This window comes from Python bivittatus, unplaced genomic scaffold (assembly GCF_059951505.1).
Source record: "Python bivittatus isolate LINGU-HERP-01145 unplaced genomic scaffold, Pbiv_v1 ctg000310_np1212, whole genome shotgun sequence".
NCBI classification, from domain to species: Eukaryota; Metazoa; Chordata; class Lepidosauria; order Squamata; family Pythonidae; genus Python; species Python bivittatus.
The window spans coordinates 103132-120889 of record NW_028277054.1 but is presented as its reverse complement, the minus strand read 5'-3'; the positions used below and the strand labels follow the sequence as shown (position 1 = coordinate 120889).

Genomic DNA, 17758 nt, shown 5'->3' with positions numbered 1-17758 from the left:
ACTGTACTTTGTGTCATATTTTTGTGGTTTAAAAAAAAAATACATATGCTTCAGAATGGATTAACTGTATTTACATTGAACCTTATGGGAAAATTTGATTCGGGTTGCGACCAATTCGGGTTGCGACCAGAGTCGCGGAACGAATTAAGTTCGTGAACCGAGGTACCACTGTATATGCAACTGCTCAATCCTAGACTCTTAAAACAGGCATCCGCTTCACAACACCTGTTCAGAGGATTTGATCTAATCAGTTTGATGATTAGTAATTTCAAAACTGCTAGCAAATTCCTAGGCAGAACTTTTCCTGTTTATGCAAGTACTGTACATCTTCTTTTACAGTGTTCTGGAGCAGAGGACCACATCTGTAACACATGCAGTTGTTACACATCTGGAAACACTGCAGTTGCCCACAAGACCTTCCTTAAAGCAGAAGGGAGGGGGGAAATAACTCTGTGAGGACCTTGGTTTGCTCTATTACCCGAGCAGCCCTATGTTGGGACCAGAAAGGCCTTGCCAATCTGAGCCCTTTCGTAGGTATGTCCTTGCCGCCCAAGCCAATTCAGCTGCTGTCCAGGAGCTGGAGGCACCTGCAGACCAGATGCTTGCCGGGCAACTTGAGGAAGCCCCTCACCAGGAAAAGAGAATCCCCACTAGCTTCTTCTGGCCTGATGCCAGCAAAGCCAGCTTGCTGAAAGGGTAGCAGCCTTGGGGCACCATAAAGACTGATTTATTATTGCATGTGCTTTTGTGGGTCACTGTGCACGTCACTGGATGCATAAAGCCCTGAGAGGGAGCGCTGGATGGACCCCCAGCTGTTGCTGTTCTCTCTCCTCTGCAATCTCCTGTCACGACACCTGATCAAAATGTTGGCTTCTTTCTCCAACAGCAAACCAGCACAGATGACTTTCTGGCGTCCTGAGGCAGAGAAGGTCCTAGTCTGGGCTGCGAGCACACTGATGACATTTCGCTGCCTAGGAATTCCCTTTGAAACTGGCTCGCTTCAGGTCCCCGGCACGCAAGCAGCGTACAGAGGGGAGCAAGCAAGAGTCTCCGGGTGCCAGCACTGACCTTCAAGGTGCTGCTTAGAAAGAAGGAAAGGAATGAGAGATTCATGTATTTCTGAGTCCTTGGCTAGCTTGGCTGCTGTGCAGAGCTGAGCAGACGTGACATGATATAGCTTTGGGTAGCTCGAAGATGAAACGTGAAGCAAGAAGCAACAGAAGTAGTTCACAGATTAATTTTTATTCAATCCCAGGGTAAAAAACAAGCAGCTATCAGAGATAGTGTGAATTCTCTATTTAGAAAAACTCAGCACATAATCTGGGAAAGAAGCAGTTATCAGACGTTTTAGTTTTTTAAAAAGGCCATTACAGCAAGCCATGTTGGTTAAACGCTAGACTAAAAGGTTTCTGTACATTCAGAGCCACATGGAATAATTTCTGCCCCATCTTCACCCAAGAATGGGGAGAGCCCCCACCGCTGCTGCCTAAACTGCACAGCCAGTGCCCTTCCCAGTGCAAGTGCCCCCTTCCCTTTGAAAGGAAGTCACCGGTGGGCCATTCCCAGGATTATCCCTTTTGACAAGAAGAGAGGAAGACCACCGGGGGGGGCGGAGTCCCGAGCTAAGGCAGCGGAGCCCCCCTCCCCTTGCCAGCCCTTTGGTCCCCACAGGCCCAGTGTGCCCTTAGCTTTATGACCGCCCCAGCCCAGCACAGGGGGGAAGAGGGCTGTTCCAGAAGGGGGCATGCCCCTTGTTCGTGGCACCTAGCGCTACTGCTTAAGCTTTCCAACCTCGGAGATGTTCCCTGCGACAAACCAGCATGCGCGGCTGATCGCCTGACCTAAAGCCCCCTTTTGCAAAGGAGGTTCAGAAAGGATCCCCTGGAGCAACCACAGCTGCTTCCTCGCTGAACACCATCCACCAGAAGTCTTCCTCCCCCCCCCCCAATTCTAAAGTTAGTGTTACAAAAGGAGCTGCAGGTGGTGGCGGCGGCCTGTCTTCTAATGGAAAGAGGGAGTTAACTCCTTTTGGCGTGCCCTATCCCAAATGGAATGCCGTGCCCCGAGATACAGAGTGGGAGGCAGGCAGTGCCCAACAGGGGCTTGCCAGATCTGCATCCCTTGGGGGACTGGGACGGAATGAAGAGGCTTCCTGTCTTAAGGCACGGCCAGGGCTCTCTCCCCACTGATCTGCCGTGAGAGAACGAGACCTCCAGTGAAGGGCCATGGTGAAGGGGCAGTTAAAACAGGAAGCCCCCATCAGAGAGGCGTCCCAAGACCTGTGCCAGCCAGCCGCCCCTCACGCTGCCAAGGCCTGCCCCCTCACGGTTAGTGCTGGACATTGCACAGCATGAGCCAGGCCAGGGAGCAAGCTTTTTCAGAGAGCAGCAGCGGCTGCGGCTGCTTCCTTCTCCCCAGGCCTCCTGGGGTCCTCTGCTACCTCATGAGGGCTGCTCTCTGCAGAGAAAGCCACAGCAGGTAGCCTGAAGTTCAGCCCCCCCTGGTCCTGCTGGTGCTCAGAGATCTCCAGCACCCCTTGGGATCTGGAGCTTAATGCCAGTTTGGGAAATCTGAACTTGGTGGACGACTCCCCTTTGGTGGGGGTTCCCAAAGACCCCGTCTCCATGTGGGGCAGGGGAGCAAGTGTGGCCTCGGGGGCCAACTCCCCATTTCGCTTCTTGAAGCCGGACAGCGTGATTCTAGGGGACTTGAACTTGGCAGCCTTGAGGGCTGTGGAAATGGTGGAGCCACGGTGGGCTTCCTCCTTGGCCTCGTCTGCCTTCACCAGCTTGAGGTTCAGCTCTGGGTCAGTCTCTGCCACCTTGGAAGGAGACAAGAGTTCCACCTGGGGCAGCCGGATTTTACCCAGCTTGCTTGCCCCCTCCTGGAGCAGCACTTCCACCCTCTCTCCGTTGAGCTGGGTGGCCACCTCCGCCTTGGAAAAGCCCAGCTTGGGCACCTTCAGCTTGGAGGAAACCTCCTCTACTTCACCGTTGAGTTCAGCTCCCAGTTTTGGCTTGGAGAGGGAGAGCCCGAAGGTCGGCTTCGGCTTGAGTTTGGCCCTCGCACGCTTGGCCTCGCTCTCCTCTTCTCTCTTGAGGAGCTCCGAAGAACCCTCCGTGCCCTTCTCCTTGGGCCTCCCCAAGGCCAGGAGGCCCCTCTTGGCTTCTGCCTCCTCCCCTGCAAGGCCCTCTGGAGCCTCCAGCCCTGCCTTGGGCAGGAAGAGGCCAAACTTGGGAATTTTCACCTTGTATCGCTTCCCTGCTTCTGCGTTAGAGTGATCTTCTGTCCTCTTCCAGCCATCCCTGCCAGGACCTTCCAGATCTAAGGGGCCTCTCTGCCGGATATGGGCCCCCTCCACTTCATATTCAGCATGAGTTTTGAGACTTGGTGTGGAAATTTCCAAGCCAGGGACCTTAAAAACAGATTTATTCCCTTCCAGACCTCCCCCACCTGCACCCCTCTGACTTTGAGTAGTGGTCTCCGTGCCCCCCTTGGTGCCTATTGCCCCAAATGCTGGCATACCAATTTTGGGCATCTTCAGCATGCCCTCCAGCCCTCCCACATCCACCTCCAGATCTGCCATGCCTGCCACTTTCCCTGCTTCCACCCTGGCCTCTTTTTCCTCCTCCTGCTCCGCAGAGAATCTGATCTCAGGCAAAGCAACCTGGGGTATTTTGAAGGTAAGTTCTGGCTCCTCGGCAGGGGGGCAGAGGGGCTGGGTATCTATGCTTAACTCAACATCTGGTTTGGAGATGCTCAGGGATGGGAGCTTCAGCTTGAATTTGCTCTCATCGGTTCCCATCCCAGCTTCCGTTTCCAACTTGCCAAGGCCAAGAGGTAAAGCGGGCATCTTGTATTTGCCTTCTTTTGCCCCAGTTTCGGAGCTCAAGGCCTCGGTGCTTCCTCTGAGTTTGGGAGCTTTCAGCTCCAGTTGGGGGACCCTGGGCAAATTCTCCTCACCCTCCCCTTCTCCCTCTGAGCCAGGGGTCCCAAATTGGGGCCACTTCACTGAAGGAGCACCTACTTTGACCTTGGGCATCATTCCTCCCTCCAGACTCACATCCAGCTCTAGCTCAGGTGGTTTCACTTTTGGGGTGCTGAATTTTGGCAGCCCTGCTGAAGACTTATTGAACTTTGCTTCTGGTCCTTCCAGGCCAAGCTCCACCTTACCCAGAGGCAGTTCCACATCTGACATCCAGGCTTTGGGCAAGGAAATGTCCACTTTGGGCAGCCGTATCTTGGTGCCCAGTGCGGAGGCTTCAGCCACCCCTGCTAGGTCTTTCTCTCCTTCTTTCCCAAAGCCAAGCCTGTGCCCAAGCAGCTGCATGGCTGCCTCTGTCCCACCATCCTCACCCTTCCCCAGCTTTGCCAGCTCCGCCTTTGGCAGCTTGATCTTGGCATCTGTGCTCGGGGCTGCCAGTAGGATGCCCTCCTCTTTACCAGCCATGGGCAAACCAATATCCAGCTCTAGCGTGGGAGCAGACACATCAACAGAAGGCACCCTGAGGATCTTAAGCTCTCCCTCGTGGCACTGGGTCTCCGCCCTGGATACATCTACTGCCAGCTTCTCCAGAGTCACCTCCCCTTCAGTTTTGGGACTCGGCACAGCAATCTCCACTGATGGCAGCTGAACCCTGAAGCTGGGGCTCTCCAGCTCTGAGATCAGCCCTGTTTCGGCTCTGGCGCCAGGCTTTGGGAGCTCTGCCTGGGGGAGGACTTTCACGTCCAGCTGTGGAGCCGGAAGGTGGAACTTCCCTTTACCCTCTTCTGCCTTTAGGGAGGAATGCTTCAGTTTGGGCATCTTCCCAAGCTTACTTCTTGGCTCCTCCTTTGGGCTTCCAGAGACTTTCTTGGCTTTGCCCTCCACCTCTCTTCTCATCAGGCCAAGAGAAGCTACCCGGAACTTGGAAGCCTTGGCACTCTTCTCCAGCGTCTGGGGCTCTGCCCGCCCCGCTAAACCCTCCTTGCCACCTTGCAGCTTTCCCTCCCCACTCTCTAGGGAACCCCACTCTTCCTCCTTGCCTTTGCCCCCGAACCTGGGCAGAGAGAATTTTGGCCCTTTAAACTTGACACCTGGGAGCTCAAGAGGGGCTCCCTCCCCATCCATGCCAGACCATTCTTCCTTGCCTTGTGGATGGCCAATATCCACATCCACCATGGGCAACTTCATTCTGCTCTCAGTAGTTTTGTCAAGCCTTTCCTTGGGTACTTGCCCTTCAGCCTCAAGGGCTAATTTGGCATCTTCTACCTCTGCTCCCCGTTTTGATCTTGGGAAAGAGATCCCAAACTTTGGAAATTTCAGTCTTGAACCCAGGTCAGCAGCTTCTGCACCCTCCACTTCAGACACCGAAACTTCTGGGCTTGTTTTGCTCCAGACTTTGGGCCCAGAAATGCCGAATTTGGAGAGAGAAAATCGAGATGACTTCAGCTTGGCCTGACTCTCAACAGTCATCTCGGGGAGACTTACTGCTGGGATCTCTACAGTTGGCAGCTTCATTTTGGCCCCTGGAGCAAAGCCTCCCACTTCTAGGTCAGTCTTTGGCCACAGTTTCCCCTTCATCTCTAGATCAGGCTCTGCCCCTTCAGTGTCTGCTGGCTGTTTCTCAAAAGCAAGGTCCACTTTAGGGATTCTGGCTACCACCTCAGTGACGGTTGGCCCTTCAATGGCCCTCATCCTTGGCTCCAACTCAGGCTGGGTCATCTGACACTTTGGAATGCTGATTTCTATCCCTAACCCTTTGCCCACAGTCTCCAGTGTGACCTCATGGGCTTTGGGCACCTGCTCGGAAGTATCTCTTTCAGCCTTCGCCAAATCCAGCTCAACCCCAACTTTCGGCAACTCAATATCTAGTGCAGGCACAGTTGCAGATGGAAAGCTCAGCCGAGCTGGAGGAACAGTCACCTCAACCTTTGGCTTCTCAACGGAGATGTCCAGCTCTGGCTTTGGTACTTTAGGAAGTTGCACACCTGGCATCTTCACTGCAGACAAGGAAAAATCCACCTTTGGGAGGTTGACCTTTGCCCCAACGTCTCCTTCTGGCTTCAGCATTTTGACATGGACTGGAGGTGGGGAAGGGGCTGCCTTGACAGGGAGATCAAATTTGGGGAGTGATATTTGGGGCATCTGAAACTTAAATCCAGCCCCTTCTGCAGCCTCCTTGGGCTTTGCCCTTCCACAAGGGGCAGCCAAATCCCCCATTGCCTTGGGAAAGGCAATATCCTGGACTTTGGGGGCAGAGATGCCAAGAGAGGGCATCCTCATCTCAGGGAATTTCACTTTACTATCATCTGCCACTCTGGCTACCTCTTCACTCTCCAACTGCTGCTCCATCAGGGAAATCTCCAGACTAGGTATCTGAATTATGGAGCCTTTCATTTTGTCTGCCTTGGGGCTTTCCAGTTTCCCAATGCTGATTTCTACCTGGGGCAGTTTGCCTTCCCCTTCTTCTTGGGCTTTGGAGCCCAGTTTGGGTAGCCTGACCGAGGGAACTTTCACTGAGATTTCAGGGCTTTCCATGTCTGTCTTCCCCTTGGGCAAGGGGAGCTCTAGATCCACTCCAGGAGCTACCACCTCCAGAGAAGGCATTGAAACTCCTGGTTTCAGCTTGTCCTCTAAATCTTCAGCTTTTTCTCTACTTTCTCCCAGGGCCATCTCCAGGGCAGGAGCCTTCATCAAGGGTAGCTTCAGTTCTGCTTCCTCAGCAGAGATCCCAAACTTGGGGACTTTGATTCTGAACCCCTCCCTCTTAGGGGCAACCTCTGGAGCAACACACTCCAATTTGGGCAGAGCCAAGTCTACATCTACTTTGGGAGCTACCACTTCTGCTGTAGGGAGCTTCAGCCCAGCTTGGAGAACACCTTCGTGGATCTCCAGAGCACTGGCACTTACTTTGGGCAGGGCAGCCTCCACTTTGGCCAAACCAAACTGAGATTCTGGGATCCTTTCACCTTTGGTGCCGGCCTTAAGAGACTCATCATCAGGCCCCATTTTAGGCAGAGGGAGACTTAATTCTACCTGTGGTGCTTGGAATCCCATTTCCATTTTTGCCCCTGCTTCTTCCTTGGGCTTCTTTGTTTTGGGAAAAGGGATGGTGAATCGAAATGTCTTCCCCTCCACTCCTCCTTTGCCTGCTTCTTTCAACTCCACGCCAACTTTGGGCAGGCCCATGTCAAGGCGGGCCACTGCTTCCTCCATTCTTGCAGCCGCTGCTTCCTTGACCTTCAGCCGGGGGAACTTCAGTTTGTGTCGCTTTGTCTCCAGGGAGGACAACTTCAGAGAAATGTCTGGGCTTGGCTCAGCCACTGCCACCTCTCCAGCACTCTTGGCCTTGCGCAGTTTAGAGAACTTGGGGAGGGAGAACTCCACATCAACCGGGGTGATCTCAAGTTTCCCGGATGCCAGGTCCTCCGAGCCATGTGCCTCTGTCTCCTGCAGGCTCTTCACCATCACCCTCTTCTTCTTCTTCTTCCTCCTTTTCAGGGAGGAGAGACTCTGGATGTTCTGGGGAGAGAAGAACCAGAGCTATAAGCGTCTCAGCTGTCTCATCACATTGAGATCTAAGTGAGAAACATGGTTACTTCTGGGGTGGAAGTACACAGACCCATGCATTTTCACAGGCCTCTTCGTCAGTCTCACACAGAAATCACTCTTCTAAGTGGTCCAGTTAAAAAACAACAACATTTTCATAGCCGGGTGCTCCTCTGCCTTTACAATTAACAGGCCAGGGGCAAGAGGTTCCAGACACCAGTTCCTCAAGCCATGAGACCCAGGGAAAGTCAGGACGCACCCTTCTTTGGGCACTCTCCCAGCTTTCCCTATTATGCAGGGTGACTCTAGGGACAAAACAGAAGAAGGAAGATGGTCCAACCAATCTTTCTGAACTGCTTGAAGGAAGGAGGAAGGTTGGGAAGCAAACAATAACTTGCAGACAGGTCTGCTGGGGAGAAAAATGAGCAAATGTCCTGCATCAAGCTGAACAGTTCGGCCTCATCCATCATCAGGAAACCCGTCAGTAGTGCATGAGGAGGAGAACTGTGAGAGCCTACTCTGGATTAGTCCCATGCCGTAACAGGGGGCAGACAGCAACCATTCCTCCTCTCTCAAGTGTGAGGCCTCTAGCCTGTTGCACCATGCAGGTGGGAGAAAAAAGCAGAATTGAATCTAGATTCTGTTATAAATGCAGCTTGCATTTTAGATGCAGCCACTGCTGGAATTATCCCTTAATGGATTTCTTAGTCCTGCAATAAACTTACTTACCAGAGATCTACAGCCTTGGATGACTGCCTGGGTTTCCAGTTCTCGTGTCTGCCAAGAGAAGCCTGACAAAACCCGTTTCCCCCAGTTTCCCCTCTGACTTGCACTCTGGCCATGGAGGCCTTAAGCAAAGAGTAGTGGATGGATCCCGTGGTCCTTTTTTTTTCCACCTCAGCCTTGGTCTGAGGCCACCACCTCACCCTCCCTGGGCTTGCTGCCATGCAGAGAGGAGCCCTCCAACAAAGTCTGGGTCCCTGAGGTACAGCAGAGCCGCAGACACACAGCGGTGTCAGAGTCACTTACCAGCTTGGCCATCTTGGCTTTGGGGCCTCTCACTTCAAAGGTACTGGTTCCAGGTTTGCGGGAGACATCTGCACTGGGAACCACCCGCTTCAGGCAGAAGGAGATTTTGTAGGGTTCAGCGCACTTGAGGATCTGCAAGGCGTCTTCATACTTTATGTTGTCAAAGAAAACTCTGGCACTCAGGAGCTGATCCCCTGCAAATTGCAAGATGGCGGGGAGGATGTAACAGGCATCCTTGCAGGCTCTTGTTTTAGCCCTCCTGGTTCCAAAGGTCTACTGGCAATGAGGCAGCCCACAAGTGACATAGCAACTCCTCTCTCATGAAAGCAGCCTTTTAAGGTACCAGAGCAGAAAGGTCTGACCTCGCCAAAGCACCAGGGCAAGGCAGTGCCATCGTCTTGCTCTGCCCCCCCATTCCCAGTCTCTGTCTACCCAGAGGTGGGCCCTTCTGGATCCCTCACCTTCCTGAAGGCTCAGCACTCGAGCCGCCGGGGAGTCCTTCAGCACATCCTTCACAAAAAGGCCTTGCTTCCCTCCACCAGCCACCCTCAGCCCCCTGGCCCCGGCTTCTGCTTCTGTCTCAACCACCATCTCCAGCAGCTCGGAGGCCTCAATGGTCTTCTGCAGAGAAAGAAGAATCAGTCAGTTGTTTGCTTCCTTGCTTCCTGGTCTAAGCCTGAAGGATGAGGGGGTCTCCCTACTAAATTTGCCATGGACCTGAGCTCGGATAAAAACTGGCTATTCTGGAGGACTCTTTTTATGCTTGTTTGTATAATTGATGCTGCTTGTAAATCAAAGTGGTATAAACAAAAACACCTGGAATATTGTTTGCAGGGGCAGGAGTGGGGAAGGCAGATGGGAGGAGGAGAAGGGAGGAGGAATGCAGGGGGGGAAGCTTGTCCCAACAGCGTGCCTATTGGATAGCAGTTGCGGAGCTGAAGCAGACCCCTTCCCCTGGCAAAGCTGGTTTACCTGTCCTGCCAGGTACACCTGCTCAGTGTTGATTCCCACAGAAGGCAGGAGAGAGCACGTCAGACTTGCCAAAGGACCCCTCAAAGCCACCCACCATCTGTGCATGGGTCCAGGCAGGGGTGAAGAGGGGACAGTGCCCCAGCCACACCGCCTCTCTCTGAGCTCGGCTTCACTTGCTCAGCTCGGCTGGGGCCCTCCTTGGGGTTCTTACCCTAGGTATCAAGGCACAGGGGCCCTTGGGGGGGAATAAAACACAGGCCCCCGATTCAGAGGTCCCCTACTGTAGGCAGAGCTCTGCAGCTCAGTGTCCTCCCACCGCGCTCACCTCCATTGCAACGAGTTGCGCCGCCATCTTGGGGCAGTGGTGGCAGAAGGCCGCTCCACTCCACTTCAGGACCTCCTCCCTGGCTTCTGCCTTTGCTCAGGAGGACCCACTTTAGCACCACATGAAGTTTCTCTTTCTAGGCCTGGAAGGGGATGGAGAGTCTCAGACAGAGGCCACCCTTGGCGGAGGCTCTTCAAACGGCAGAAGAACAACAGGGAGCCACAGGCCACCTCCTCTGCAAGGGTGCTGAGCAAACCCACGTCCTGTATCTCTTCTGCCCTCAACTTGAACAGTGATGCTGGGGCGTGAACTTGCTTTCCTGAAGCTGCACAGCCAGCCTGAATCACCCAAAAGTACCCTTGGCCCTCCCCATTGCCTCCTCCCACACGTGACGAAAGCCCTCCTCCCCCTCGGAAAGAATTCCCTTCCCCTCTCCTCTTCTTCCTCCCACCTGGGGAACCACCTTTGACTGCAGCGGGGCCGAATCAGCAAGGGAACGTGTCCCTCGGCCCCCCACTAAGAACAGGGAGCAAAAGCCACCTTCAGCATGATTGCTGGGGGGGCTAAAACCTCCCCCTCCCCAGCAATAGCAAGTGTGTACTGCTTGTCATGGAGTGGCCTCGCCACCCATCACCCTCCTCCAGGTGCCCCCAGGGTAAGAGCAGTCCTGCAAACTTGCAGCTCTCTTCAGGAAGAGAACTCGCAGATGCCTGGAGCTGACCGGCCGTTAATTCCCTAGAGACTTAGCTGGGGGTGGTGGGGCAAAGGAAAGGGTGGCACATGGAAGCCCCGGAGTGAAGGAAGCTTCCGCTGGCTCCAGCAGGAATCCACCCTCCCCTGCCAGCCACAAGGAACGATAAATGCCAAGGGAAGGAGGCGAGAGGCGCAGAGAATGCCTGGCGCCTGGAATCCCTTCTACCCCTCCAGAAAGCTCAGGTCTAGGTCCCGCAAGCAGGGGGCAGAGAACGGAGGCGTCAGCAACCTTCAGAGCCGCTGCCCACTCAGCCCCCCGGCCGAATCCAGCCTGTTTCTGAACTCAGCCTTCCCTTGGTGGGCTTCTCCCCCATGCCCAGTGCAGTCTCGCTCTGTCCTGGTTTTGGCAGGTGGGCAGGCAGACCGACCCCCTGCACACCCCCTGGAAGAGGGAAGCCAAGTGTGCTATTCCCAGCTTGCAGGGCCCATCGAGTCTCCGAAGCCGCCTGACGTGTTGCCGTAGCCATCCCCGCAGAATTGGGAGCCAAACGTAGGGGGCGGTGAGCCAGTTTGGGCTTCTTTCTAGTCCGTGGCTGCAGAGCTGCAGAAACAAAACCCTCCGTGGGCCAGGGACGCTCTGCGGCCACCCTCCCCCGAACCACGGGCACTTTTGCCTCCTTTCCTACTGGTCGGCGCTGGGTTGGGGGCTGCTCTGCTTGAACGCGAGCCACGAGACAACGGGGCGTTTGTGAAATGCCGCCTCCTTTGCCTGGGCGTCCCCCACCTGCTGGGCTGACAGGAAGCCCTAGTGCTCCCCCAAGCCTCAGCCGACCTTGCTTGGGCTGGAAGCCCGGCTCGGCTTTCAAGCAACAGAAACGTGGCCAGGGCAAGGCAAACCAACCCTGAATTCGATTTCCCCTGTTTACCAAATTATATGACTTAAATACAGTTAATGTCATCGCTCCCTTTGCATCTAGTGCCTGTTACGGATGTACATGTGCTTGGCTGTGTTACAGGATGTGGTCCTAATGTGAATGAATAGCTGTTGTACTGGGTTTCTCTTAGTTGTTAACATTTGAATACTGTCCTGGCTGATAACCTGCAAACTAACTGTTGGACAGAATTTTGCAACAACTCTGCCTGATTTGTACCACACCTCGGACAATTATTTTAGGTACTGTTATTATGTAAATGTGTGTACTGTCCAGAGTCATTGGGAGCTATACAGGTAACAACAACAACAGCTCTCAGTCATGTTGAAAATGATAATTTGGCAGTAGCTTGGGGGGGCACATAAGGCTTAGGACCGCTTGTTATTCCTTCTATCTGGGAAGGGGGAGCCAATGGGAAGGCTTCCTACCCACCCGCCTTTGGGACCTCAGCTTATGGCATGGACAGGAAGGCAGCTTCTGGAAAAGGGGGCCGGGTTCCTGCCCCACGGTGCCTTAGGAGCAGCCCTCCCCGCCCACCCCGTGCATCAGCTACGCTCCCCCAGACCAGCCCTGTCGGAACCCATGCTCCTGCTAGTGCAGGGCATTTCATTCCCACGCTGGACACCGGGGACCCACGCCACAACATTCCCCAAAAGGTCAGGGCTCTGTGCCACACATTCCCAGGCCTGGGAAGACAAAGGGGCACTGAGCCTCGGCCAGGCCCCTGGGCATTGCCAGCATTCCAAGGACAATTCCTCAACGCCTCTTCAGAGCCCGGTGGGGGAAGGGGGCCCAGGGCTCCTCCCATAGCAGCTACGGAGCAGGAGAGGGCCCGGGTGCAACCGGACTCAGCCTCCCTCAGGAGCACCTTTGGCCAAGCAGCGTGTTCAAGAGTGCTTGGGCATGCAGCGCAACTCAGAGGACCAACCTGGAGAGGACAAATGGAGATGAGAGGGCGCAATGCAGGGCCGTGATCAGCTGGCTCAGGACAGGCAGAAGGAAGCCCTGGCAGGGCTTGGGGCAGGCATGCCAGAGGCCACCAGCAGGTGTTTGTGTAAGCTTTTGGGGCTGCAAAAGGGCCAGGCAGGAAGCTGCAGGGTTTGAGTGCCTCAGCCAATTGGGCCCACGGCGTTCCATGGGCCCCATAAGCCACTTCCTGCAAGGCTCAGCCAGATCCCTCTGGGAAGCCCCTCGGGGCAAGGGTGGCCCCCTGCACTTCTTTGGGAGTTGGACACAGCCCTTGGAGGCCTTTTTGGCACGGATCCAAGTTACCTCTTTGGCAAACAGCACAACCACTAAGTCTCTCAAGCATGCTGGAGCCAGGCAAGAGCGAAGCCAAGCTTCCCAAAGCACGTACAGCAAATTAAAGCTGGACCCAACGAGGCCCAGAGTGCCAGGCTGGGGCCAGGTAAAGATCTCCCCAGTCCCTAAGCCAGCTACAGTGCAGCCCTGAGGCACCTTCAAGAGCCCCCAGAGGCTCAGCCCCCCCCCCCCCGCTTCTGAACAGAAGACACAGCAGGAGAGGTGCTCCCACTCGGAAGCAAGAGAATTGGTGGCTTGTTCAGGTCCCTCCTCCCTCCATTCATGGGCCGAGCATCACCAGCCGCATGCTGCTGCAAGGTTGGGGGAGAATGCCAGGCATTCTGTAGGCTCAGCAAAACTCGAGGGGGGCCAGAGCAGAACCAAGGCCGAGGCAGCAGTTCCACATAGCAGAGAGATCCCAGGAAAAGTGAGCCAGCCTACCTGTAGAGGATCAAGGCTAGATGTCATTTCAGAAGACTCCCCCCAGGCCCAAACACTTTGGAGATTGGCCCAAATTCCAGAAGGAGACTGATCTCCCAAGATCGCTGTGCCTGTTATGCATTCATGCTGGACTTCCATCTACATTCCTTCAGCTCCCTCCCCTGCTTCATTCACCTGTCCCTTGAGGGCACCCTTGCCCTGGCCAGATTACAGGACCCCAAGATTTGGGAGGTGCAAGGCAAGATGGGCTCACACTCTTGGGGGGAGGGGGATCCACAAGCAAAATCAAACTGAGCTGGGGGAGCAAGCATATAGGGGCTACACCAGACCACACAGTGGTAGTGGCGATGTCTGAGCAGGGCCTGCTGCTAGGAGAGTCCTCCAATCCCAAAGGACTCTTGAGCTGTGAAAATCAAGAGCAGAACAAAATTGTAAAATCAAAGACATATTAACATCTCAGATGTCAAAAGGAGCAAAAATGAAATAAAGGAAAGAGAACTTTCTCCTTCAGGAGAGATTGCCAGAATTGGGGGCTGCTCCCAAAGACCTCATGCCATATTTCCATCCACCCAGCCAATTTCATTCTCTGGAAGAAAGACTGGTCATTCCCATGATTTAAGGAACATGCTGGCTGGTGATGAGGGCATTCAGCTCAAGCATCCTCTGAGAAAGGCTGTCCCGGCCCATCCCACGCCTGCATCCTGTTGCTAATTCTGGGTTCGGATCTGGGTAAACACTTGAAGCCGGATGCTCTCCATCACAGCTCAGAGTACATATCCTTCCTTCTTGGAGGAAGCAACTCCTCTTTCCTTAGCAGGCTAAGAATGTAATGTTTTGAGAAGCCTTCTCTTGTATTTCTTAAAAAAGCAGACTCTGATAGCAGAAGCTAAAAGCTCTACAGTGACAGCAGCCGGAGCAAGCACAAAGCGTCAGATAGGTGGGGAGAAGGAAGAATCTGCCTTTGATCCCTGGGCATTAAAGGCGTTCCTTTTAGGCTCAGCTGTGAGGCCGCAGAACTGAGGGGGTTCCCCACCACATGGCTGCTGGGGAGGACTTCCAAAGCCCAGCCCAGGTTGCTTGGAGGGGCCGCTGAGGCCAGAGCGGAGACCATTTCATCCGCAGGCTTTGGGAGAGACCCTAAGCCTGCAGGGCAGTTTCAGGTGTACGGTCAGCAGGACTGGTGTGTTTTCGTACCATGGCTGTGAAGAGGGAAACCTCTTCCTTGAGCCATTTCTCCTGCACGTCAAGGCCAGCGCCACCAGGTCCATCTCCAAGGATGACCGCTCAAAGCACTTGGGCCCCTGGGAGCCGATTCCAAATGCTCAGCTCAAGGACCGGCTGTAGCTCTCCTGCCCATCTCGGTCGGTCCCTTCTAGTCTCGGTTCTGGTCATCCCCCAACACCCTGCCCTGGCTTCCTGTTTTCCTCTGCTCCTCTGCAGCCTCTGGGCTCTGCTCTCTCCTCTCTTCCCAGGGCTCTGGCTGTCCCACAAACCCAGTGGCTCTCCTTCTGGGGTCCCTGTCTTGTGGGAACTAGTCCTTTTTCCTCCCCAAAACTGGACAGCAAACATCCTAGCAGCTTTGTTTTCTGGACCCGAGGAGGACCTGGGACAGGACCACCAGTACCAAGACCTTTCCTCTTGTGGCCTGGACGACCCCCAGCACATTCATGGTACTGAACTGCCCCAATGTCCAGGTGGGGAAGCACCAGCCAGGACAACTGCAAGGGCCCTTAGGGAGGCAAAATGGGGTTCCCCAAGGTCTGAGCAGCTCCCAGAAAAGGAACCAACTCCTTTCCTGAGCTGGAACGCCAACTCTCGCCTTTGGTGGTCAGTACAGGAACATGAGCTGAGGAGCCTCCCTTGGGCTGCAGAGTTCTTGATCCCATCAAAGTAGGAAGACACCACTGGCAGTCAAGTGGAAGCAGCCGTCGGGTTTCTGCAGATGCTGCCGCCTCTGCAAAGGAGGGCTCTTCAGGCACTGCCAGCTGGGCTGCAATTCTGAGCCCCCAGGACCAGGGAAGTGCCAGTGGGACTGGTTCCCTCTGCCAAGGGCGCTAAAGGAAAAGAACGGTCAGGATGTGGCCAGGATGGGGACAATGGAAGGAGGAAGGGGGGACCTCAGTACCCTCTTTTCAATGCAGGAAGAGCTTATCTGCAGTCCATTCCAGGTATCCTCCCAGAGAAATCTTTGCCCCCTGCATTGATCCCCCATGCCCCAGAGTCTGTCCGTGCTGTTTTTGTTAATGCCCAGGAGAAGGTGAGGACAAGGGTGACTCTGGGTACATGCAAAAGGAGGGGGTTTTGTCCACACAGTCCCTCTGTAGCAAGGCACCCGTGGCGGAGGCTGAGCTTCTGGCTCCCTCTTGCGAGGAGTCCATTGCTGCTAACTCAAGCCCCTCCTGGAAGCAAAGAGAACATTGTCCACACGCTGCAGAGATAAGAAGAATCTCTCTCCATAGTGCCACAAATAAGCAGAAAGGGGCTATGAGCAGCTCTCAGGCCAGAAGACTCGAAAAAGCCCTCAGCAGACAGACAGCCTCTGGGAAGGGGGACCTGGGATTCTTCCATCAGATTGCTGCTTGACAGAAAATGGAAGCCACCCTGGGACCCTCACCGTTCTCATTCAATCTCTACTTCTTCTGTGCCTGGATATCTACCAGTAACTTCTTGTTTTGAATCTGTAGGCAAATTAAGAAGCCACTGAAGGAGCTCTGCCACCCAGAACCTGGGTTCACGTGCTCAGAAGTGCAGGCTTGCACGGCTACTAATATGGTTAACGGAGAAGCACATTTTTCCTCAGAGACTGACAATTTCTCAGAGAGTGGCACAAACAGCAGCCACTGCCACGACCATCATGAAAATATTTGCCAGTTCCCTTGTGTGGGTTGTCACAAGCCATGTAGATCCTCTTGCAACTGGAGAAGCAGCACCTGGGAGACTCATGAGCAGAACCCAGGTGCCTGTTGCCAACTTGCCTACAGGTAAGCATAGCAGGGGCCAGAGAAGAAAGTCTCAGGCCAAGCCAGGAGGAACAGGCTTGACCATGCCCTCGGCCTCCCAGCCAGCTGCTACCACATGCTCAGAGATGGTCACTCAAGCCCAGTGCCCACTCAAGCATATTCATGCTTTCCAATCCCAGGAACGTTCCATCCCTTGTCCCTCAGCTGCTCTTCCTTCCTTCCCCAGGACATCAGCCAAGGAGTTCATGCTCCCTTGCCAGCCCCAGATGAGGAATCTCCAAAGTGCAGGCTGGAATTCTAACCGCCATCCAGCAGAGCGGGTGAGCTGCCCAACCAATGTGACTGTTCAAGACAAGAGGGAAGCAACCGAGCTGGAGGGAGGTTCCAAGCATGGAGGGCAGCTCCGTCTTTCAGGCTACAACGTCTCCTGGGCAAAAAGCCTGCTGGCTGGCCACTATAGTACCTACAACCAGAACCACACAGAATCCACAACCCTTGGTGGCCACTGGTGTTCCTTGGGATTCTTGCAGCCCAGAACTGGTGCCCTGAATTCAGCAAAAGACAGGGGAAAACCCTCTAACAAACAAAGGTTTGAAGAAGTTTCATGGCGCCTGACCCTGGACCCAGTGGCTCCGGGGCATTTTCCAAAATGGAGCTGGGCCAGGCTCAGCAAGGTCCTTCATCCCCTCCCACCCCTTCCCCGATTCCGCGGTCACGGCTTTTCCCGGGCCGCCGGGCAGCCCAAGAAGGTCCGGCTCCCCAGCCGATGTCCGAGGGGACGGGGCTGGCGGGGCGCCCTCTCCTGTGGCCCGGCCGGGAAGAGCGCAGAGGCTCGAAAAAAATCCGCCAAGTTGCAGACTCGCCGCAGCCGGCTCCTCCGGCCAGCAGGTCTCCGGGGCCCACCTGCCTGCTCGGGGGGAGCCCACCCCGCGAACCCCTCCTCTTTCGCGCTCGGCCGCGTCCGGCGAGCCAGGCAGGGGAAGGGGCTGAAAGCCGCCGGGGCTCTGGCGGGGGGGTGAGGCGGAGGAGCCGAAGCTTCCCTACCCCTCCCACAAGACGAGAGCAGTTCTGTATAGCTAGGCGGGGCCCCGATTTGTCCCCAGGGGAGCTGTGCTCCGCAGAGCGGACCGGTTGGCGGAACCAGGCAAGCCGCGAAGGGTCGGCGCCCTGGGACTTACCCGACCCCGTTCTTGCGCTCCGCTCCCCACAGCTCAGCCGCCGGTCTGGCAGACGCGCTCCGGGCGCGGTCGAGCAGGAAGGGGGCGGCTCCGGCCGACCCCCCATCCCGTGGGTGTCCAAGGCGGCCGCGGCCGGGCCAGGGCAGGGCCTGGGCGGCGACGGGCCGGGTCCGAACCGGCCCCGCCCAGAGAGGAGTTGTTGCGACAGAAGCCGCCCCTCGCCTCCCTCCCCGAGACAAAGGTCCACCTCCGAGGCCCGTCGAGCGCGCGGAGAAGGCGCCTGAAGCGAGGCGGCGGCGGCGGCGGCGGCGGAAGTTCCCGGGGAGGGGCCGGGCATCCCTTGCCCTCGGCAAAGGACCCTGCCAGAGCTGCCCACTTCCATCTTCGTCGGGCAG

General features: G+C 55.5%; 1 protein-coding gene across 1 annotated transcript; it reads right to left on the bottom strand.

The window, feature by feature from the left end:
- Positions 1 to 1221: 1221 nt before the first annotated feature.
- On the bottom strand, positions 1222 to 17691 carry PRX (periaxin). Its single transcript, XM_007433784.3, has 5 exons — positions 17364 to 17691; positions 9858 to 9999; positions 9022 to 9181; positions 8561 to 8754; positions 1222 to 7504 (listed from the first exon to the last, which is right to left on the bottom strand). The coding sequence occupies exons 2-5, from the start codon at positions 9882 to 9884 to the stop codon at positions 2378 to 2380; spliced, it is 5508 nt and encodes a 1835-aa protein (XP_007433846.1). The 5' UTR covers positions 9885 to 9999; positions 17364 to 17691; the 3' UTR covers positions 1222 to 2377.
- Positions 17692 to 17758: the final 67 nt, after the last annotated feature.